Source organism: Scomber japonicus, chromosome 20 (genome assembly GCF_027409825.1).
Source record: "Scomber japonicus isolate fScoJap1 chromosome 20, fScoJap1.pri, whole genome shotgun sequence".
Classification (NCBI taxonomy): Eukaryota; Metazoa; Chordata; class Actinopteri; order Scombriformes; family Scombridae; genus Scomber; species Scomber japonicus.
This window is the reverse complement of record NC_070597.1, coordinates 14,531,435-14,555,955: the sequence shown is the minus strand read 5'-3', so window position 1 is coordinate 14,555,955 and position 24,521 is coordinate 14,531,435. Positions and strand designations below refer to the sequence as shown.

General features: G+C 38.2%; 2 protein-coding genes across 2 annotated transcripts; one reads left to right on the top strand and one right to left on the bottom strand.

Moving 5' to 3' along the window:
• Positions 1–1,274: 1,274 nt before the first annotated feature.
• On the top strand, positions 1,275–4,017 carry rbp4 (retinol binding protein 4, plasma). The gene is made up of 6 exons (XM_053340834.1): positions 1,275–1,373; positions 1,654–1,756; positions 1,953–2,089; positions 2,223–2,329; positions 2,868–3,080; positions 3,323–4,017. Exons 2-6 carry the CDS (start codon positions 1,655–1,657, stop codon positions 3,340–3,342), a joined length of 579 nt encoding a protein of 192 aa, XP_053196809.1. The 5' UTR covers positions 1,275–1,373; position 1,654; the 3' UTR covers positions 3,343–4,017.
• Positions 4,018–6,154: 2,137 nt separating this feature from the next.
• cep55l (centrosomal protein 55 like) lies at positions 6,155–15,444 on the bottom strand. The gene is made up of 12 exons (XM_053340831.1): positions 15,369–15,444; positions 14,536–14,753; positions 14,322–14,429; positions 13,224–13,376; positions 8,968–9,021; positions 8,620–8,761; positions 8,105–8,250; positions 7,659–7,810; positions 7,278–7,401; positions 7,046–7,117; positions 6,640–6,765; positions 6,155–6,525 (listed from the first exon to the last, which is right to left on the bottom strand). The coding sequence occupies exons 2-12, from the start codon at positions 14,722–14,724 to the stop codon at positions 6,313–6,315; spliced, it is 1,479 nt and encodes a 492-aa protein (XP_053196806.1). The 5' UTR covers positions 14,725–14,753; positions 15,369–15,444; the 3' UTR covers positions 6,155–6,312.
• Positions 15,445–24,521: the final 9,077 nt, after the last annotated feature.

The window sequence follows — 24,521 nt, the reverse complement described above, 5'->3', positions numbered from 1 at the left end:
TTATGTAAGCTGCAGATGTTTGGCAGTGCTCTTTAATTCAGCAAAAGCCTCAAAGGACTTGTTACATGATCTCAGTGCAAAACAACTGCATTGATTTATAAAAATCTGCCACAGTAAATTGAAGTTAGATGAAATACAGACCTGTGTCAGGGAGTAGTGTGTAGGTATTTCTTTTGACTTGCTTACACAGTGAGTGGTGTTCATTTTAATTGTGCCTCCAACAGCAAGATGAAACAGATCATAAAAACTGACCAAAAACAGTCTTCTTTTTTAATAGTAAATAAAAAAAATCTGTTTAATATAATTGAAGTTACATCAATATGGGAGTTATTGGCTTTAACTTAATAGTTCAGTCACAGATTTAGAATATAAAAGTCTCTCTCTATGCAAGATAAACATGTCTCTGTTGATTCATGTTCTGATTTAAAAGATGTGTGTGGTTTACATGCAACATTATTTCATGTTCTCAGCCTGAATGCTTTCTCTGTCTCACTCCCTGAACCTCTCATTGGCTGGACTCTGGTCAACACACATACAAAACTGCATCGACAAGCACACACAAGCATTTTATGCTAACTCGAGAATTATCTTGTCATCATTGACTGCCGTTTGAAACTCAACACTTTGCAGAGAAGAGATTTGATTACCTCTCTTTCACATTGATTGTTTTCTGTTGAGAGCGGACTTTAGCACTCTGACCACTGTTTATACAGATCCAGTATTTGGGGAGTCTCTCGACAGCATAATCAGGTGAAGTAATATGCTGCAAGGAAAACACACTCAGCTTTATGTGTTGTGTTTGTGGCTAAAACATGCATTTAGTGAAACCCAGCCACTTGGAAAAGGGGCTTCAGTCCTTGAAGGCAAAAACATTTCACATGAATTTATGATCTTAAAGTGTAGCTTTGCTCCTGTGTGTGCACACTAAGTAAAAACAGTTTGAGTTATAACTTTTGGCACTCAGGCTGTAACTGTACAACTCAATAACTCTGTTTTTGTGTTTATACCTTGTAGTGTGTGTGTGTTTATATCTACACATTAATTGTATGGCTTATTCCAGATGGTCCACTTGGCAGTGCTAGTGGTTTCTTTCATAAGACCAAGAAAAACTGAAGAACTTCCAATGTGAAAACACTTTTTTTTGTTAGTGGGGGCGGTATGGAGGGGTGGTCGGCCAAATGTGCAGAACACACAATCAATAGGACTGGGGCCTGCAGTTATGTAAATGTTTGTCCAATGGAAAGGCTAGCTTTGGGGAGAGCAGGGGAGGTTCAGGTCTCCAGAAGTCATTATGCAACAGCAGCCAACTGTATATAAAGCCAAACCTGACAGAAAGGATCTCTGTGAGCTGCCCACTACTTTTTGGTAACAAGGTACGCATTGACAACGGGACTTTGTTTTTGTATTTTTATTTCGAAACTGAACATTTGAAGTGGATGACTGGTGCTTTTGTAAAAGATAACTTTTTATTCAAACTGTTTTGATTCCTTTAATCAACTTGTTTTTGGTACCACTGATTACTTTTTTATATTGAGTAATTAGTTTGCAAATATTTGAAGGAACTTTAATGCACTCTGCCTCAGTTGACTAGAGTGGAAATTAACTCGCAGTACGACTTTTCCCTCCTTTAATTTCTTCTTTCCTCTGAGGCAGAATGCTGCGGTACGTTGTAGCCCTCTGTCTCCTGGCTCTGGCCTGGGCACAGGATTGCCAGGTGGCCAACATCCAGGTCATGCAAAACTTTGACAGGTCCAGGGTGAGTCTGAAGCAATTGTATTACGTTATATGATCATATCTATATTTATTGTGTGCTGTAATACTAATTAGACTGTCAGTCAGTCTAGAATTTAGTTTCAACAGAAAACTGTATTCCTTTGAATATTTTGTGCTTTCACTTATGATGAAAAACAGTGACAGTGTTAAGTGGACTGATGTGGACTTCCCTTTCACAGTATTCAGGAGTATGGTATGCTGTAGCAAAGAAGGACCCAGAGGGTTTGTTCTTAATTGACAACATCGTGGCCCAGTTTATTGTTGGAGAAGATGGCAAAATGACCGCTACAGCCAAGGGCAGAGTCATTATTCTCAAGTGAGTTCAGTCCTGTGCTGTGAAGCCTCATCTTTCCTTCTCTTGCACAGTTTTAATTGATGTTTCATGCTTTCTCTCTCTCTCATTTTGTACCATATCTTTCATAATGTCCTCTCCACTCTTTGACCTCTAGCAACTGGGAAATGTGTGCCGACATGCTTGCCACCTTTGAAGAGACCCCTGACCCTGCCAAGTTCAGGATGAAATATTGGGGAGTTGCATCCTACCTGCAGAGTGGAAGTAAGCTGGGGAACATTTACACCCAAACACCATCTATCAAACCATTTAAATTGACTAGACAAGAAAGCCAATACAATCTTACTGTGTGAGCAGGCTCCTTATATAGCAGAGTCACTGCTATTAAATTATCTACTGATACGGTCATTACCATATATTATATACCAAAGACAGCCTGTTAGACCCCTGTTTTGTCTGCCAATCCGTTTCCTCAGTTTATAAAGCTGTGCACATGGATTTCCAAGTTAGTGTTTTTTTCCTAACACACATTCATAGTTGACCCTCAGATGTCTCTTGATTTAATTAAATGCAAATTCAACTGCAGCACTCAGTCCTCGGTGACCCTGATCCTGGAAAATGACTGCACACAAATGCTCACTAGGAGAGGGTCAAAGTGTCCTTTTAAGCAAATACATTTATGTTAACTTGGATACAATATCAAGGTTAAATGTGGTGGTAAGTCATTGCAGTTTTATCAAATTTGAGGGCAAAGTCTAAACTTTCTCCCACCTCCTCTTCTTTCCTCTCTCTCTGCTCCAAGATGATGACCACTGGGTGATTGACACCGACTACGACAATTATGCCATCCACTACTCCTGCAGACTAATAGATGCTGATGGCACTTGCCTGGACAGCTACTCCTTTATCTTCTCCCGTCACCCGACCGGTCTGAGGGCAGAGGACCAGCGCATCGTCACCCAGAAAAAGATGGACCTCTGCATGCTGGGCAAATACAGACGCGTCGCACACAATGGTGAGTTGAATTCAGCTGAGAGTTCATGATGTATTGATCCACTCCTTTTGTGGGTTCATGTCATTCAATAAGAGTGAATGATTAACTGAATTAAAGTCCTTGTGATCTCTGTGTGACTGATTAGATTAGAAATCACTGTTGCAACCTTAATATAATCAATATAAGCTGTTTACATTTGATTTTGTATCAATAAAACAGTAAAATACATCAAGGTCATCACATTTATCCTCTTTTCATTGCAGGCTTCTGTGAGAGCAGCTGATCTGTTTACACTCAGGAATTTTCTTTGTGAAGTACCCACCAATGGGACTGTGTGCCCCTCTGCTGGTCTCGGTCCAGAGCTCCTTCTCCTTTGTCTCTCCTTCTGTCTCTGACTGCCTAAACAGAGAAAACAGCCCATTCCTCTTTAGAAATCAACTAAAAATGGCAAACTGTATACTTTTACATCTATATGAATATACTGTAAATAGAAAGGAAAGTGGATTAGCATGTTAGTCTTAGCTAAACATCTGTCACATCTGTTCTGTGTTCTAATAGGAACTTCAGTGTTGCGTAAAACAACTTCTCACCTTTTTACAATTCCTGATGGAAACCAGTGGAACTTGCTCTCTGGTTTCAGTGAGGAAACAAGACATATCAGATCAGGCCAACGTGACAAGTAATCAGTTGTAAAGATGAAGCTGAACTCTCAGCAGTGCTGCAGCTCTGGAGTATAACCACCATGTTTACTAAAACAAGTAAAACAAAAACAGGTTCACATGTCACTGGCTTTACTTTTACATTGAAGTACATACAGTATCTTGTGGCACAAAAGTAAATATTGTTAATTAACCTTAATACTTACATATTAAGCTATACATACATAGCAGTTTGGTTGTTTCTTGATTTTATGATGCATACTTGATCAAGTTTTTTCAAATAAAACATTCATACCATATTGGCTCATTTACTTTTTGACTGTCTTTAAATATTCATCTGTATTCCTGGATTGCAAATAGTGAATTCTTGCTGTTGCTTTTGGATTCAGTCCCTCAAAATACATGAGGTACAGGGTACATTTTGAGTTTGTTTTATTATTGTGCAAATAAAACAAAAAAGTCTCAGTTTAGCCCTTTAACCTTACATCAACAGCTGGTTTGGATTCAATGTTCTCCCAATAGGCGAAACTTCAGCATCACAACACTGGATGGGTCACTGGGAATCTCAGACACTGATGAAATGTTAACCTCAAGACTGTAGATTAAGCAGAGAAAGTGATTATAGAGTGGAAGATCAGCATGTATTACATATACATAGATATTAAAAAGACAATGATTATGTACAGTTAAGTAAACATAAGAACAAGACACATTTTAACAGCCTCAATTTATCTCAGCCATCACTTTCCCACTATAGATCATCTACTGCAGAAATGCCATGAAAAGTACATTTCAGAAAGCCAACTGATTTTCCATCACTTCAAAACTTAGATGAGTCAAAAAGGCACACAAAAGACTGCATTGGAAGGAAGTTTCATATCTTTATTGCACATTATTGTACAGTACAGTGTATGGCAAGAAATACTTTGGAGCAGATGATTAGAACAAAACAAAGATGACTTAAAAACAGCAAAATAGACAAAAGTTTTAATGTGATTCTGTGACATTCCTTTAAAAGACAAACAGCCTCAATTGAAACAAACACCCTCTATCTAACAGATGACAGTACTGCAGTGTCTGTATGTCTGCTGTAAGCCTATCTAGTCACAGTGCCAAGGCTGCAGGAATAAAGAGACATTAACCCCTTTCCCCTACCAAGAGGACCTTCACTAATCCCTTGCCTTAAATAGTTTAGAACAAGGAATTAACTCATGCAATCTCATTCCAGCCTTACAGGACTGCAGGCTTGAAAAGTCAAGGTGGAGATGGAAGTGATTTTCAGTTGAACAGGAAAGAATACACGAACAACCAGGCACCATGTGACCTCTTAAGCAGTATGTTTAAAAGGTATGGTTAGGTGAGGCAAATCAAACTATATGGTTGAGGCTAGGGGAAGATCTTGGTCATGTTTACACATGGTTCAGCAAGGTTTACCCAATGTTCCCTTTGTTAGGACACTACACAGAAACACAGTAACACATTGTACTAGAACACATCCACTAGGGACATAATAGATTACACTTGGCAGGAGAATTAGATAGTTTTCACAATTATTACTGACCATGAATGTAGTCAAGAATACAAAAATAAAAAAAAGCTAATATTTTCCATCCCTCTCTTGTTTACCTCAAATACTGTCAAAATAGAAAATTACTTAGGGGTAATTTATCTTTCTTCAGAATAATACAAATATGCCATCACCAATATTACATAAGCAGAGTAAAATGTTACGCAAAATCAGCCATGGTATTGATTACTGAAGGTAGGAGTGCAGGAACACTGTATTACCAGTAGGTTTATCAATGGAGTATATCAGCAGGTTTGTAAACTTTTATACAAAATACAATAAAAGGTATAACCCATGATGATCCACAAAGGCTAAATAAATCATCATTGCTCACGTTACCTGGAGGAAAATAAAAGCTTTTATTATCTGAAAAGACAGTAGCTCGACTGTAAAACATCCCACGAATAAATACATTTATCAATATACACACAAATAAAACACAAGAATTGATTAAGAGCTTCATGAAAAACAACAACTGCAAAAATTACTGCACTCAAAAAATTAAGCAGGAAGACCATCAAAATAAGTATTAAGTATTATTTTTTCAATAAATGATTTGATCAATCTTTGGCCAACTGATATGTTAAAGACAAAAAGAACTGGACATATAAGGCATGAAAGTGTAAACTCATGAATCATGCCAGTTTAGAGAAAAAAGATTGTATGCATGGAGTCACAGGTTCATGGTGATTCCTTTTCCAAACTATAATATACAAATAGTCTAAAAACGCAATATGATGGCTTTCAGGCTTTCCCTTTGTCACAGACAGGCATTTAAAATACATTGTGAGGCTTATATTTCCTTACTGGATCTCATAATCTAGTCTTATTGTTCCCAACCCTTTTGATTTGTGAGCCTACGTGTTGCCAATTGTCACCAGTTACATTTATATAGAGCCAGATTTTCTTTTTCAATTTTAGAGGCCTGAGATAAAAATATCCAATAACAGACAAGAAAAATATCAGAGATTAAAAAATATGTCTGAAAAAGAAGCACTCCGGTTGGGAACCACTGTTTTACACCAACTCAGGCAAAGCAGTAGTCAATGTGTGCCAGGAGCTCCCTGTGGCGGCTTGTGGGATAGTGGGCCCGACAGTTGGGGCACTCAAGAAAACTTTCATCCAGGAGGTTGGCGACTTTAGAGGGGGATGTGGGGCCAAGGGGGTCATCAATAGTAAGACGCTCAAACTCAAGCTGATTGTAGGAGCTGGGCTCTGAGAAACGGGTGTTTGGCTGTCGCTGAAATACACGAGCACAGAAAAGTTGAAACTTACTTGACTTGAAGTTGCATTTTTTTTGAAAGACTTAGGAATGAATATAGAACGTGCAGTTGTGATGTTCAGTAAGACTTACAGAGGACTCCAGTTTAGTAATCTGATCACGGGCCTTGCGAAGCTCTTTCAACACTTTATGTAATTGGTGCTGCATGCTTTGACGATCAATCCTTTCATTCTCAGAGTCCTTGGCAGAGAGTTTGATCTTTGAAATAGGCAGAAAAATATGAGGGGGAGGGAGACAAGAACTTACTGTACTTAACTCCCAATCCAGTGGGATCATTCACTATGTTTAAGAAATGATAGTCACTTTAATGACCAGTGTGTAAGATTTAGTGGCATCTAGCAGTGAGGCAGCAGATTACAACCAACTGAATATCCACAGCACCTTTAATAACAACTACATAACCGATCTTGCAAAATATTCCAAAATTTACACCATTTGATGAATTTTACTCGTGTTTTCTGCACACGTAATGTGTTACCTGTTGCTCCAGCGCTGCGACCCTTCGCTGTTCGTCATTTTGGCTCAGAAGAGTCTTCTGCAGCATGTTAACCTGCGAACCCCAAAGTAATCAATACAACAGAATATGCCCATGTAATTAAACCTGGGACGTGGTTTTACTTAAATATATGTCAATTTATTATACAGATAAGAATTTCATTCATGAACAAACATTAGTGACTAAATGTAACGTGAGAGAATAAATGAGTCACCTGCAACATAAGTTCAGCAGATTTCTTCCTCTCCTCCTCCAGTCTGATATCCATATTCTCCAGATCAACTTTCATCCTGTCTGCTTGCTCAGATGACACCTTTCTCTCCTCACTCACTGCATATCTGGATGCAATATTTATGTAATTCATATCAATTTTGGAAACCGTGCAAAGTATCCAATTGTTTGCCACTTTTGAGTACAATTCAAAACGTAGGAAAACCAAGGGTTGACATTTTAAAGTAAACTTCCTAATGAACATTATATTAACAGTTTTCTATGCGTCTATAATTTTTTTGCACCGCTAAAAGTGTTTTCAGACAGTGAGTAATTTAAAAGCTATTTGTATTTGACGTCCTCAAAAAGGGCATACTGTCTTTACCTTTTGCTGAGTTGCTCTGCTTGCAGGTGCATCTTGGCCTCCTCCAAGTCTCTGTTCTTCCTCTCGTACTTCCTCTGCAGTGCTGACATCTCCTCCTGGAGCCTGCTGACCTGCTCCTTCTGAGACTGCAGCTCGGAGTGTGCTTTCAAGGTCTGCAGAGCCAAAGAAAAGTTGTTCGCATAAATGTCAACTCTGTATACCTCATTTCTCCAACAGAGTTCTACAGAGAAATTACAAAGATGTCAGAATATAAGAAAAGTCTAGATGTATGAATACAGTGTTAACCCAAACCTTTTAACACAGTGAATGTCAATTAATTTGTACATAGAGCAGGACAAAAACTTTCTTATGGGGATGAATAACAAGGTAAATCTGTACTAGAAACAAGAATGGGCTTTGGAAAAGAAAACATAACTCAGGAGTTACATAGTACTTATTGTATTTACCAGCTCTTTCTGCAAAATGAGCTCCTGTTGGGATCTGGTAAACTGATTTTTTTGCTTCTCCAAGTCTTTCTGTACCCCCGACAGCAACTCATCATAGTGGCTCTTTGCTTGAGCATCCTTTCCTGGACCTGCAGAGCTGGAGGAGGCTGTGATAAGTGTTAGTGTTAGTAAGGAAATTAAGAAGCTTGCAATAAAAATGTACAATTTTTGACTCAAGTGCTCAGTGCTGTTGTTACAAATACATTATATTGAGGGATTATACAAGACATGGTATCTTTTCTCAGTCTAAGCTTGTCGCCTTTTTAATATGTAATGTTATGGCTAAAAACCTAATAGCTGAATCAAAATTATTACCCTAATTTCACCTTTTCCCATTAAATATGAATCAGACCACATGCTTCCTGTAAGCTGAAATCAGACAATAATAATATAACAGATGCCAGTTATGTTTTTCCTTTGTTTATTCTAATTACGAATATATGCTAATTCAATTCCTCCAACATTCCTTTTCTCACCGTCTGAACTGGCCTCTTGTTTCGTTTGCTGCTTGGCCTCGGTCAGCTGTTGCTCCAGATCGTGTATGCGGGCGAGGACGGACTGGACGTAGGCCTCTCTCTGCTGATCGTACATCAGCCATTGCTGGTTCTTCTCAAGAGCCTGGGGGGAGACATAAACAATCCATACACTGACTATTGACTGCTATATTTGGTGGATTTGGACACTGGAACCATCTGATATTTTTCTGTATTTGTACCAAAGCTATAGCAAAGCTAAAACACATTGTTCAATAGTAAGAAGGTAGGTAATTACATTGGCACACAGAAACACACACAAACAGAAAGTAAATAATTGACTGGACTCACATCTTTCAGCTGATCCTGCACCAAAGCCAAGTCTGCGGTAGGTACCTGTGCAGTCTGATGAGAGAAGAACATATTTTTGTGTTATACTGCATGTGCTGTAGGTCTGACATACATTGGTGTCAATAATAATTGTCACAAAACAGAAGTTATTCCTAAATTCTAGGCTAATGACCAAATGTGAAGGCCTTAGCTGTTCGAGCCCTCAGATGGCTGACATCTTAAGTATCTTTTAAATCTCTACTTAAAAATATATTCTACAGAAAAGCATGTTATGAATATTTAATATGTTGTTGTGTTTTATCATCCCATTCTTTCTTGCCATTTTATATTTTTATTTTATTTTTATCTCTGGTATTTTATGATATCTGTGTCTTTTTTTACTAGGTGGTCTTCTTTTAAATCTGTGTAATGCCCTAAAAAACAGTGTGCACTGCTAGCATTATAGTTATTCAACACAAAGTAGCTTTAAAAATCATTTTTAGATCAAGCTTAGTTTCGGTCCAATATTCCCCTACACAATTCAGCACCTGTTTGACATCAATCAAACAAAGTTCTTATGAAAGTATTGTCCTCATCCTTGTGCAGTACTTGAAATACTTTTTGTGTCCATCACTTTTCTCGACTAAATCTGAACACACTTTGAAGCTGGCCCGTTTAAATTATTTATCCTTTCAATTTTTAATAATGCAAGGAAAAACACTCTAGCAAGTGTAGGAAGTTTTCATGACCTAGGGCATACATCCCCAGCGCTGATTCTTCGACACCCATCCCTCGAAGACAGTCAGTCATCTCATAAGTATGTCACTTTGACCCTTAGGTCTTCATGTCTGATCCCACCCAATGAGTAAGCCTAGGCAAACCCCCGGGAGCACTGTTGCAACAGTAATCATATACATGATCTCTGTGTTAAGGCTCTGTGAGCTCTTTCACTACCAGACAAGCATCATGAGCGTGTCAACTTCTCCCAGATGGATTTCAGCGTATATCCCATATGCTAAGCCCACTATTAGCTTTGGTGACTACAGGAAGGATGACGGAAGGGTCTATTGGTCAGATTATTTTCTAGTAATGCGCCTGCAGCTAAGCCAAGGGCCTTCGAGGTGGTGAGCTTTCCTGGAGAATTACCATGAAGACTAAATACATACTCTGTTTTAATGTTTTCTAACCATGAGTCCACAGGTAGAATTAAAAACCAAAGCAAGAGTTAGGGAAACAATCTAACATTTAGATTCAGAGACAAATTTTCCAGCATTATAACAATTAACAGAACAAGATAAATTAAAAGTACAGAACCTTTTATACTTTGAAAAAAATCCCCACTTTACTTTCTTCAAAACTTTCCAATTATCTTTAATTTAATGAAGTTTGATAAAGATAGAAGAAAACCAGGCAAACTTATATGGAAGCTTTCGGGAAACTAAAGTGTTTTTTCCCTCTTCTTGGCTCTAAATTTCAATTTTCTTTCAATTGAGATTAACTATGAGCCTGAAAAGAGATTTTTTCTATAAAATGGCAGACATGGGATCTCTTAGTCTTCAGCTATCGCATTCCTGAAGTTACTCGTGATTTTGCCACCTGAGCCTCTCCAGAAGCCAATGGAAATCCTGCTGACCACTCTCTCACAGGAGCAGTGTGGTGAGTGCCTGCTGTGCTCAAAGAATCAAAGTGCTGGCCGGGAATCACAGTTGCTTTTTGATAAGGAATATCAGCCTACAGATGTGAGGAACCTGAGAGGCAACCACCTTTGTCAAAGACTCCTGTGCTGATTACATACAATATAAAACTATGGGAAAAGTGTTATTTTGAATTCAGCATAAATTGTTATTACTTTTTATTTAAATTGAGGTGATTGAGTAAATAATGGCATGCAGCTATGTATTACATTTTATCACTAGAGATTTGACAGGCAGCTCTACAGTGAAGATAATGTTAAACTGAGGAAAACAATCAGAGGTCACACAGTGCCACCTAGTGGACAAAGGAACAACTTCTGCTTTTCCCAACAGTTTTCTTTTCATGCACTACGGTCACTGAAATGAGCATTATGTAAATGTTAAGGTGCAGCAGCTCCGGATCCAAACAGGCTGCCATGACATATTCATCTGCAGAGGGAAAACCAGACTGTGGCAAATATCATACCAATTCTGATTAAGATTTACATTTCCTTTTTTTTTAACACCTGTGCTAGAGCTCAAGTAAATTACTCACCAAAATTCCACTTGATTTAGTCAAATTATGATTTAACAAAAAAATGTCTTTTTCATCAGTTCTGCAGATAGATACTGCGATGGAGGATATTAAAATGGGAGGCAGAGGACAGAAAACTGTGGCAGGATTTAATCCTACGCCAGGGGGATAAAGAAACTGCTGTCAGAGGAGAACTCTGTTCATCTGTGATTTCTGACCACAAAAATCATAACTTTTCTCAGGAATTCTAATAATGATCTACACTCCATTCCATTTACCAACAGTATGAAGCAAAATCATTTATGATATACTAGGGCTAGTCATCAATAGCTTAAAACAAGTTACAAAATAAGCACTTAAATTATCAGTGTACCAGCAAAAATATTGGGACAAAAGGCTTTTAAGACCTGGTACTGATCCCTATGACCAGGTATAGCAAGCATAAACCAATTTCTAAGCTTCCATCTTTACCAAAAAATTGTTGAGAAAATTGTCTTTATCAGTAAGCCATAAGAAATTTCATTCACGTTTCTGACAGCACGGCACATAGACTGCCCTTGTAAGAGGTATCAATGATATGCTGATGAAGGCTGATGCAGGTGAATGCTCGGTTCTTGTTCTGCTTGGTCTTAGCACCACTTTTTACACGATGGATTTTAGCATTATTATTGAAAGGGTGAGAACATGGGTTGGTATCTCCATGACTGCCCTCCAGTGGTTTCCTCATACTTTTCTAACAGAAAAACATATTGTTACTGTTGATGGCTTTACCTGCTCTCAAGCTTTGTTCATGTATGGGGTGCCACAGGGGTCCATTCTAGGACCAATTGTATTTTCTCTGTATTTACTCCCTATGGGCCACATTATAAAAACAGTATATTTCATTTTATTGCTACACAGATGATTTTCAGCTGTGCTTGTTCTACAAACCATTTGAATTATGTTATCTTCCTGTTTAATTGCCTAGCTCCGGTTGAAGCTTGGATGGCAGAACATTTTCTTCAGCTTATCTCCTTCAAAATAGAAAATCCTTATTATAGCCCCTGAGCACACATATTTCCATTTCTGCCTGCTCTTAGCACTGTAGCTCCACATGTGGTACCCACTGTTAAGGACCATGGAGTTATTTAAGATCAGAACCTCACCCCAAATCCCATTTGAAAAGACTAGCTCAGTCGTGTTTTTTTCCACTTGAGAAATATCTCTAGAATTAGATCTTCTACTACTTTTAATGATCTTCAAAGGGTTATTCACAATTTTATCACTTCTCATCTGGATCACTGTAATGCTATGTTTACATCCCTTGGCTAAAACATGATTGCGTGGCTCCAGGGTGGTGCTGCCGCCAGACTTTAATCCAAATCACAAAAGCATGATCATACCTCCACTTTTTTTTAGCTGCCCTTAGTGGCTGCTTGTCCATTTTATAATTGATTTAGAATTTTTATCTTAACTTTTCAGGCCCTACATGGTATGGTACAGAGATACTTGGTTGAGTTTCTAAATCATTACTTACCAGACCGTAGCTTGAGATCTTCTGTTAAGGCCCTGTTAGCCATTCCCCGGTCAAGGATGAAGACAGGGGGTGACAGGGATTTTGCTGCAATTCCCTTTGGAATAACTTAGAGAAAATTCACTGCCCTCTTTTGAAGCGTCTCTCAAGGCTTACTTTAATCATATGTCTTTTTCTTAATTATTTTATCTGTTACTTTTATACATTATTTTATCTTTACTTTTGTTTGTTGGTTTATTTATTTTATTTGTTGACTGTGATATTGTATTTGATTGTTTTTCTGCCTTATTTTATTTGTTCTTGTTTGTGAGGCACTGTGTAACACTAGTTTTGAAAAGGGCTCAAAAAATAGTTATTATTGTTGTTATTATTATTATTATTATTATTTATGTTTATGTTATTATTATTATTATTATTATTATTATCATCATCATAAGTACAAGGGTAAGGATATATTGGTTATGTAGAAGAGAAAAGAAGAAAAACTCTAATGCCAGTGCCACCTTCCCATGAAGTCATCTAGACAATGATAGGAACTGTAAAGTAGTCAACCCACCACCTGTGTTTCCAGAGACTGACACCGGGCAGAAACAGTCACCAGCTGGTTTTTCAGGTTCTCTGTCTCCTGTGACAAGCTCTGGAACAATGTGTCTCTCTGCTCTGAATCCTTCTTTCGCTGCTCCAGCTGGGCCTGCAGTGATGCCACCACCTGAAATACACAATGATACGAAATGAACGATAACACGACTACCTTGTCAACCTGATGGTTTAACCATTATTGAAGTAGAGTCTGCTTGCTAAATATATTTGCTCCTTTCCACGCAATTATCTGCTTCACAAAAATGACATTACATGGCTGACTGGCTTTGCCCACTGAACAGCCCTGGTTTTAGCACGTCTGTTGATAAAAGCTAATGAGGAGGAGGCAAGTGTGATTAAATCTCTCTCACACACTCACACAGACTCTCGAAAAACAAATAGCTGATATTCCATTTACCAGCATGCCTTCTCCAAGTTTTAGCCTGATGCCATTCTGACTAGCCTAAATAGGAAAACAATTTTTGCAACAACAGAAAGGCGATTTCAGCAGAATAAACAGCAACTTCAAAACACATAGCATCAAATGTCTACAGCAGTGTCAAAAACACTCGCAAGTCATGAATGCTAATATGCACACAGACCCAGCACCATGAAAACATTGTTGGTTTATAAATATCAAGTGAACCGCATACAGACCACGTGTTGTTATGCAGTTTTTACAGGCTGTCTAAACTTCACTTAGTTGAGCTGCTGTCAAAACAGGATAGAAGCTATTTCCCCCCAACTGTTTCTGTGGCAGCTCAGAGGATTTCTAGTGTGATTTTTTTCTCTCCTTTCTGACAGTTGTCTGCTGCCAGCAATACATATGCCACCAATACAATGCCCAAAGTGCAACAAATCTAAACAAGTTCAGGAGTACTCACAAAGACACAGCTGTAGGTACAGTATATTGCTTCACCCTGGGCAGAAAGCTACTACCTCAGGGTGTCCAAATATGTGTATCTGTTTTCATGTTACCACACGGCTTCCTGGTGGATGTATCTGTATCAGTCCACTGCAAATAATGTTTATGTGTGTACTCCTGCAGAGATGTCTCAAATATGTGCACACATACCTCTCCTCCTTTAGCTGACAGCTGCTGTCTCACAGTTTCCAGTTCTTGCTCTTTGACCAGCAACTGTTGACTGTTTCTTTCTCGCAACGTCTCCAGGGAAAGAATCCTCTAAAATCACCAACATAAGATACAGATAACAGACAGAAAGTCAGGACATTTTGAGGTGAACCCTAAACTTGTAAAGCAAAACTGATAAACAAACATTTTCCTTTACCTCCAGCAGCTTGCTTTTGTCCGAGTCAGGTGGTTTGGGGTGTCGTTTGGCCTGTTCATCGATCTTCTTCCTGAGGTGACCGTTCTCCTTCCTGAGTTTCTCCAGCTCCGCCTCGGCCCTGGAGGCAGAGCTGCTAGATTTGAAACCCAGTTTAGCTACGATGGTCTCTTTTGCACCTTTAGATGTCATGGCTGCTTTGTAGGTGCAGGGGTGGTTATCTGGACAGCAACAGGGGGACAAGAAATTTCACAGATTGACTGACTGCTTTCATGTTAAATCCACCAGAAAGCATTTAATAGTGATTCAGTCTGAAATGATTTGTTGAGAAAAAAGGAAGAAGAAGAAGAAAAAAATCTCTAACTGAAGGGAACCTCAAAACACATCCTTAGCTTTGATAAAAGAAACTGAGAGACACATTAAAAAACGTTGTCACATAACACAGAAGTGCATGTGGATATTCACATCACATTATTCAATAGGTTTAACAGTTTATTGGTGCAATTTAATAGAAAATAAACTGATTTGCCTGTACATTACACCTTAAATCTTTCCAGTCTGTGTAAATGTAACCATTAATGTGGGATACATGTCTAATTTCAGCACCAGACAACCCTCACATACATTACCATGATGGGTTATTTCAATATAAACATATATTAAAGGGATAATATACGAAATAAAGTTCACAAACGTTTCACTGGGGCTTTCTTCGCACCTGTCATTTAGTTGCTAGCGAACATTAACGTAACATTGTCTAAATTGCCTTCTGGCCCCTTTTAAACCTTACTAAGAAAACAACGAGCATTAAAAGACAAAAACATTTGAACACTCACAGAAGCAGAAAACTCGAGATATCCTCTGAAAAACACACAGTTTGTGAGGAGGAGACCGTTTACAAACCAAATCAAACGCTTTCGTTTCCTGAAGTTTGAATTACGGCGCGTTGACGTCATGTCCGTACTGTTCGGCGGGGTGTGTGTGTTACATATACCGGGGTGTCTCAGATGGTGAAATGATTAGGCGGTGCTTTGCAGAAAAAAACGATTTTTAAAGGTTATATTGCGTATCAATTTAAACCACGATGCTTATATAGCATTTAGTTTAATGTATTTTACAATCAAAGTTAAGAAGTTGCATTTTTCATCAGTTTGTGGTGTTAAACGGTGCGCTAATCCTTTGCTCCGGGCTGCCCGTTGCACCAGATGAAGCGAACTGGCAGAGGAGAGCTAGATTACTCACCCAAACAGTTTCGTTGTGTGCTTGCTGGCTGTCTTTAACAGCAGTGGCTATTAGTTTCATAGTCACGGTGTCAGTGAGTCTCTCTCCTGTAACCTTTTCAGACACCTCATTCTTTTATGGAGATTTTATGGAAACAGGTTGAATGCAAGTATTTCCTGGTGTTTAATACCTGGTGTGGTATTTGATAATAGCAAACCCTGCATCTATCAAAACGCATCATAACAGACTGCAGAGTGGTGGCTACAACAGGAAATAAGCCAGCGTGGACCCATTTATTTGACTATATGTCTGCAACTGTGACATGCATATTAAGGATATGTTTAAATGTGAGGGGAATAAATGCACCAATCAGGTTTCTGGGTCAGAGTCAGACAGTCTGCATTTCTAACCTCATTTTATAACAGTTCCACAAAACGTTTAAGTGTACACTAAGCATCAACAATAATTTTGCATAAGGCATAAGTGAGAGAGACTGATTGACTGCCTGTGTGTGTGTGCGTTGCCTACAAATACTCCAGGTGTACATCCAGGTATGTATAAAGCTAAAAAAAAATGCAAAGGTGCAGAGTCTTACTGCAAGGAGCTGTGTGGCTGCAGTGTGATATCACCCCCTTTTATTTAGTAGTCTAATTATGATGAATTTTGTATAAATAGCATCCATGAACTACGTTTGGCTCACATTTGAATAATGCTGAATATAGAACTGGACTGCAGGCTTGGGAATTTCATTATTTCTTACAATTGAAAAGCAATGACCAATCTCTCCCTAAATGAATCTTTGTGTGAGTAATGCCAGGCAGACATGACCTTGCGGAAAAATTGAGGCTATTTGGGCCTTTTTTTCCTATCAAGCATAATAATTGCACGTTATGTAATTCTTACGTTTTGTAAGTCAGGTCCTACACACCAGCTGTCACTAGTATTATATTTCATACAGAAGCATGGTCTTGCACGTATGTTTGAGAAACATGTTTACACAGACTGTAAAATGAAGTTGCAGTTCAACCCCAGTATAAACCTTTTTTACTCAGACGGCAGCATGATACTGAATTAAAACTCAATGGACTCATGGCCTCATCAAGGAAAACAGAAAATAAACCAGACTCAATGTGGGATAGATTCATCATTAATTTCTCAGGTGTAGTAAAAACCAAGATAATATGTCCAATAAATCATATTATGGGTTAGCCTAATTATCTATGTTGTACTGTTGAATTCCTTAACTGTATTACATCTAACCAGTAATTAATCAGAATTAATCATGAGTTTTATAAAAATCAAGAGTCATTGTGAGGAATATTATTCATCCTAAATCATGTTCTTTTCAAAAGCAGTAAATCCAGATTGCCATCTCACCTCTACAATTTACTTTCTGCCTTAAAAAATCTAGGCTACTGATAGTGTGTTGTTTGTTCAGACAGTGTTTCACGACAGGGGAAAGCAAGAGCTCTTCTTTTCTGCACTTTTGTGCTCTGGGATCCATATTCTTTAGTTGTCGCCTTGTTTTTCCCACATTCACCACACTCCAGCCACAGGGGTATTTAAGCATAAATAACTCCAACAGGGGCACAAATAATGCAATTTTTACACAAAATGCCTGTCCTGAATTTATTACTTCAGTTTCTTTATATTGAAAACCTTATTTCAGTGGACACATGAGCAATAAAGTGAATTGAAGATGTTATGGAGTGTGAAAAAGTGTTGCAATAAAACTCAAAAGCCCTTTAAGGTTTTGTTTGTGTGCAAAGAAATGATAGTGTTGAAAATGTCGTTCTCTTTTCCACCACAGGCCAAAATGTGCCAGTGTTTAATATTTGATTTGATTTGACAAAAGGTGAAAAAATTGAAATGATTACATATGAATGACTCTTGTTTGACTCACTCACTGGCTGCATTAGATATTCTTTAGATCTCTCTCAGGCTTTGCTGTATATAGCACAATCAGTCTGTTGTACCATAGTAACCCCTTGATAGAAACCAAAGTTTATTTTCTTCTGGTTCAAAATCTTAAGCAGATGAATACATTCTTTTCAACCTGTAAAGCCAGCTGCAAAGGTAGACCTTGTGTAATTTGTCAATATGTTCCATAATTGCACTATTAAACCCTCACCAGTTAACTATTCAAATAATTAGACTTTACCTTTGTTATTTTTTCTCTTTCTACTGGAAAAACATTTAAATTGATAAAATGATCATTATACAGTAATTATAGTCATTGTGGTTGGCCATGTTCTCTGAAACAACAGCAACATGGATCAGTGTGAGGCCTTTTCATGGCTGAGCCAATAATGGCCTGCTTGGATCCCAAGATGCATTTTGTTCTTGTACCATCAAAGCCAGGTATCTCTAGCTATGCTCCCTGGAGAGAAGAAGAGAGATGGAGAATTCTTCAATATGTGGAGCGCCAAAGCTGCAGAGTCAGCTTTGACATGATATACTGTAGCTGGAAAAGTCTTCCCCACAGGATTGTCCAGCTAGCTAATTAAAGTTTGCAGCTATAGACAACAGAATGACAAGTAACATGTCACCAATCTGAATTAGGGTGAACCCTGTCAACAGACTATAATTCATCTGGACAGTATGACATCAAAAATGTTTCTTTGTTGTCACCATCCATCTCTTCATTAAATCACCAAGCTGCCAGACTCTCAGCCTGGCTCCAGGTTTCCTCACCTGAGCTAGGAGGGAACTTGGCTCATGGATCGCTCTCCTGCTGAGCTATGTCTGCATCATCAGCAGCTCTTTGTCTGCATCATCATCCAACACTTTGCGAGAGACTACATGCTGACTGGCATCAGTGACTGGCCTTGCTCCTATCACCTGGGGGTTAGGTGAGTGACCTATGAGAGACACACTTATGTCCCGGTTTACACCACTGTGCCAGAAAAGCAGACAGTCTGTCATTACAAGAGATTTTGTGCCCTGCAGAGAGCTATAATGTATGAGTGAAATCACCTTGATTAGATTAGATCATATAAAACTTTAATTGAAACTGGGCTGCTGCTGCATTGAGCGAGCAGTTTGGAGTTCACATGTTCATGTGTTTATAAGGGTTTTATGTGGATGCTCTAGTTTTCTCCTGCATTCCTAACACAAGGAGGTCAGCAGGGTTGGAGACTCTAAATTGCTCCTGGTTATGAATGTGAGTATCTGTCTAGACATATAGTCTGAGCACAGCCTCCCAGTCTCCCAGGTATTGTATGATGGGAGAGGGGGATGCATGACCCTTGAAAGGACTAGGATAAGTATGAAAGGTATTCTTACAACTTCAACTTGGAAATTTTAAATCATGTGCAAAACAGTTAGATTTCAGCATTAACAGCATGTGCATACCAACAGTAGCAGTATTCATAGCAGAAAACATACATACTGTAAAACCATTCATATTTAGTAATGATTAAGTGATTCATTCTTTCATTCATTTGTTGAGGTAGCACAGAATACACACAGACAACACATCATGTTCAAGTGTGGCTGAACAAAAACCTTTTTTTTCACTTAAAAGAAGGAGATGACAGACAGCAGGCCAGTGTTCTAGAAATAAAGACCTCACTCACGATATTGACTGTGGCATTGGCACAACTGTGAAAGAGTATGACACATTTCAGGTTCATTTTGCCACTGAAAAATCCACCTGAAGATCAACAATCTGCCTTCCCAGACTGAAAATGAAAGGGCATGTAACATTTCGCAGCAGCACAATTCTATTAAATGGCTGACATTTCCTGTCTATCTAGCATGACTGAGAATCCCAAACATCTCCCAGTTTTTAATTGATTTCATTTATTAAACAACCAGGCATCTCCTTTATAATTCTTTCTAATGGGGAAGGCACCCAACATACAGGATGAATATGACTGCATGAGTAAGTTACAGGAAAGAGAGATGATAATAGTGATGGTGACTGTTGGTGGATGCTTGGATTCACACTGTTTGTGTTAATAGCAAACTTTAAATGAGCTAAAGGCAATTAAAAAAAAGGCTTCTTACTAAAAGTGACAAGATGAAAGTCTTATGCAAAAAACTATAACATTACTTAAAATTACATGGTCTAATCTACACTACATACAATTGCACACCTACTTACAACTACTTATTTCACACTAATTTGTTTCAGCTGCACACTTCAAAGGCATAAGGCCAAGCATGAACACCCTAGCAAACATACAGTATATTTATGTAATATCAATATTTCCTCTGTGATATGAATGATCTCGCTGCTGTTATGTCATTGACAGCTTTTTGACTGACAGAAGCATTTAAATTTTTAACTAGAGTATAAGATATTGACAACTGTATTCTTTCATCCAAGTCAATGATCATACACACTTCAGCGCAGTGTCAAATCTACCATTTAAAATCTGTTGGACTTTGAACTACGCTGTGTTTTAATTATGTATTTGATTTCTACATTTTGCATGCAGCTGGTATCAGTCTCGTAGTATCAGTAATAAAGAATACTGTTATCACTAAAGCTTGACTTTACTCAGTGCTCTTAGATTAGCATCCTAAAAAATGACTGTGGGCCATGTGAAAAGCATCACTTGTAGTGATAAACCCACCCACAGAGAATTGTTGCCTGACTCTGCAACCCCCCCAGTTTTCACGTCTGTCAGCTCATTGTTTTGGTTCCGTCTCAACACACTCATCATCCCCATTTCCATCAGGTGTTTTCAGCTAAAAAAGCTCTGATGAACCCACTGCACTCCCTGTCTGGCACCAGATGGCAGACAGACAGCCTAGCTGGTGAACAGTTAAAAAGCCTCATATTTCTCCCCCAGGAGTCGGTTGTGAGCAAAATCAGAGGTGGACAGAAACATAAATTAAGCATAATAAAAGCTACAAATCCAGGTCTAAATAGAATGTTTTCTTCATCTTCCTCACTCACTTTCTGACATCATCATCTCACACTCCCTCCCTCTCTTTGTTCTCACTTTCAACCAGTTTGATCTCACATCTCACACTTTCCTCCATCTTTCTCTCCAATCCTGCCTGAATGATTTTTTACTGACTAATCAGGTCATTGCTGCTCCCTGCTGGGCAATATCGACTGAAAAACGCCACAAGGATTGAAGCTGTTTTCATGCAATATAGATATTATTAAGTCTTTTATCAGCACTGAGTTAAACACCATTTGTGTCAGTACTAGGAAATACTGAACTTTCTTTCTTTCTGTGAATAGCTGTATGACATTAGTTTATCCTTGCCTAAGAAACGCGTGCATCCACACCTCCTCCTTGTTTTGTGTGTGCCCTTGTGAATCAAACTGGTCTTATTTCAAACCTTCTTGGTCTAATGATTGAATTATTGCTCTTCACCCTCCATGAAACCAACCACAGCCATGCATGTTATGACCCACTGTACACGCCAACGAGCCGGATTGGAAGTGAGCAGCGAGAGCGTAAGCAGGAAAGATTGAGATGTGACTCCGACCGTGAGTTTGCAATCAATTAAAGGCCTAATAGATATTCCCTGAGCCTCTGCGTTTCAAGGAGAAAGAAAAACTTATTTTCAAGACCCTGAAAGCTTGATTAAATGTTCCACCCGATGACATTAGGAAAGGACTGGGATGGAGATTTTAGTGTTGCCATAAAATAAACAACCATTATCCCACCAGTGTAATAATAATGTTCAACAGAAAATACTCATTACAAAATCTAATTAATGAACAACCAAATCCTGCCAAGCCCAACTCAGACTGATTGCAGGCTTGATCTCCCCATGCTGTTCCATGGTGGGCAAATTTAACAGAGATAAGGCTAATGAACTACTTTGTTTTTCTACCAGAGGAGAAAAACAAAAAAACACTTGCACACTGTTTGAGAGTTTATTACATTTTCGACAACTGAAGAATGAATTTAAGTAAGTTATATTGTGTCTCTGTGTGTGTGTGTGTGTGTGTGTGTGTGTGTGTGTGGGTTTTCCCTGTTGTAGCTGAGCCAAGTCCAAATCTGAATTACCAGGAAATCAGTCTGAGACTGAGACTCATGTATTCAAGTCCACATTTGAGTCTGAGTAACCAGTGTTAAACTAATCCATGATGGAACAAATAAACAAAAGGTGTGGAAAAGGCTCCCTAACCTTTAAGATCTCCTCCAGACATGTTTTAAGACCTATAAAAATGATCTTTTTTGAATAATTATTTGTGTTTAAAATGTTTTCTCCACCAAAAAATTACTTTATTTATTACTGACACATCCAAAATCTCTGATAATGTAAATATTTCCCATTTAAAATGCTGCCTGATACAAGATGTCTCCTACTTCATTGTAAAGTCCATTCAGTGTATATGCATTGCAGGATTTAAGTTTCCACATCACTCATCACAAGTTTCATACTGGACCACAACTGGCTCCAAACCAGTTGTGATGTCACAAATCATGCTTGTAAGTACATGCCTGAATTTCAGTGAGCACAGAGAAACTTTGACTCTTCAGCAGGTGGATGTGAAATGAGTTTTCTAGTGTCAAACTCTGCACATACATCATTTGGCACAGTGAAGCTCAAACATCCGACTGAAGTAATAATAAGAAAAACATAATTTTCAGTGGAGGTCTTTAACAAAGTAGCAATTAAAATGCAAACATAATATTTCTCTAACCAAGTTGTTATTGGGACTAAACCTAACCAGACCTTAACCATACCAAGTCAAGATGAGATACAGCAATTTCATCCTGTCAGTATGTGTCACTGTCAGGTGCAGTCAACAACAATTGTTGTTTATTTGATGGAAACCAAATGCTTTAACAAGTAAAAATTGAACTGTCAAGAAAACCTGTGAACAAGAAGATCTGTGGGTGGCAGACAGTGTTGATATTTTTAAAAATGAAAGCATTTTTATTTATTTGTTCATTGTTGTCCGATTTATAACAACTTTTTATGGAAGTTTTAACTTCAAAACATTTACTTTATTTTTCATAGTTTTATTATTTGATTTTCTTATTAAGTTTATCTTTGTTTTCCTTTGAATACCATACCTTACACTTCTGGTTTTACTCACTTTATTTTATCTATTTATTATATTTTATTTATCTTATTATTTATCTTATTTTATTTTATTTGGCTATTCTGAATTTTATACTACCTCTGGTGTTTCCTCATTGCAGATTCATGAGAGTTATGATAGTGTTTCCTCAGTCCCTCTTTTCATTGAGTCCATATTTATAACATGGTCATATATTGTTTGTGTGTGGATGGGGTGGTGGTGGGTGCGGAGCTGGGCATCATGTATTTTTACACACATATATATAGTATATCACAATCTTGGAATCCACTGTCCAACCACACAGATGCTACAACATATCAAAGACATTGTTCAAAGTTAATTGAGCTGTTACATATTTACAATATAGAAATATATAAAATTATGTGTTGGTTTGTCTAAAAGTAAATTAACATGCATACATTCTTAAAATTCAAAACTAATTTGTATTCTGACTCTGCAAATCAAACTTGCCCTGTGTCCAGTGCCGGTCTGGTTGCTGTATGGTTTTTATTACTCCTCAAGAGTTCTTCTGATTGTCTGGAAAATGTGAAGCAGAGAATCAAGTGAGTGGCATCTGTGATCAGTAGTCTTGTCAGCAATCAGAGAAGAGGGGCTTGCATTGGCACAATTGGCTCACCCTTAGTACTGAGGAGTGTATTCCTACTTCTGTAGCTTTACAAAGACAATCACACTCCTCACTCACACAAATTGGAGTTAAATAGCTTGAAATATGACAAAGGACCAAAGATCAAATATTAAAGGGAATAGAGTTTTTGCTGCGCAGATTATAATTGTATGGTTTTCCTTCACCACAATCTTTTACTTCTTTTAATTTTACAGTCTGAGGTGAGTCAATATACATCCTGTAAAAGGAGAAACAAAGCAGCTTTTAATTTCTCCTTTTCTTCCATTTTCTTTGTAGGAGCTTGGTTTGAAATTTTCTAGTTTCTTCTCTGCAAAGTTCGAGTGGATAATCTTACATCATACGAATGGGGATCTATCCGAGGAAGTCACTGATGCAAAGTTTTTCCTCTCTTAAGAGGACGAAAGATTATTCCATAGTCAAGAGAGAACTTAAAGCGAGAAACATCATTAGTGAAAAGAATGAGCATAATCTTTGTCAGAATGTCACTTTTTTTGATTCTTTGCCTCCATCCACAATCACTTAAGTCTGAGCACTCCCTCCTCTGCCAAACCTCTCGCACTCAGCTACAAAAACCTTGGTCTACCATTTATCTACCAGGAACTGAACTAGCTTTAAATGAACTGAGACAAACCACTACGAAGAGGCAATTACCAACACCTGTCATGTAAATGAGGTTGTTGCAATTTTGATGCTCCCTGAGGCCTGGATTGTGCCCACAACACCTCATTAAATGAGAGAACAAAGACAGGATCATCATGCAAGGCATAAAAACAACCAAAGAAGAGTTCAGCCCATTATGTCAGGACTGGTCGACTTCATGTTAAATTGTTGATTGTGATGTTTTCTCCTTTTAAATGTTTTATTGCCTAGTGTCTATCCTACCCTCTGAAATCGAAAAAAGCCAATTCATTTAACTTTACCAGCTTTCTACTCTTAAGCACTGACATGACTATACAGAGGCTACATCAAACAAAGAAAGTGTATTCACTGCAGCCTCTGCAGCCATTATAATGTTTACTTCAGTACCTCGAATCTGATTTAACCTGAGGGGCAGGTTGTAAATTACCTGATGTCTCATCGACTCACGGAAATCAGTACGTAGTTATAACTGCACCA

Coding starts and splice junctions, on each gene's coding strand:
- rbp4 (XM_053340834.1), top strand. CDS start 1,655: ATGCTGCGGTACGTTGTAGCCCTCTGTCTCCTGGCTCTGGCCTGGGCA. Junction 1,757..1,952: donor AAAACTTTGACAGGTCCAGG/GTGAGTCTGAAG, acceptor TCCCTTTCACAG/TATTCAGGAGTATGGTATGC. Junction 2,090..2,222: donor GGCAGAGTCATTATTCTCAA/GTGAGTTCAGTC, acceptor TTTGACCTCTAG/CAACTGGGAAATGTGTGCCG.
- cep55l (XM_053340831.1), bottom strand. CDS start 14,724: ATGACATCTAAAGGTGCAAAAGAGACCATCGTAGCTAAACTGGGTTTC. Junction 9,022..13,223: donor AGTCTCTGGAAACACAGGTG/GTGGGTTGACTA, acceptor TTCTCTCATCAG/ACTGCACAGGTACCTACCGC. Junction 7,811..8,104: donor TCATTTTGCAGAAAGAGCTG/GTAAATACAATA, acceptor TTGGCTCTGCAG/ACCTTGAAAGCACACTCCGA.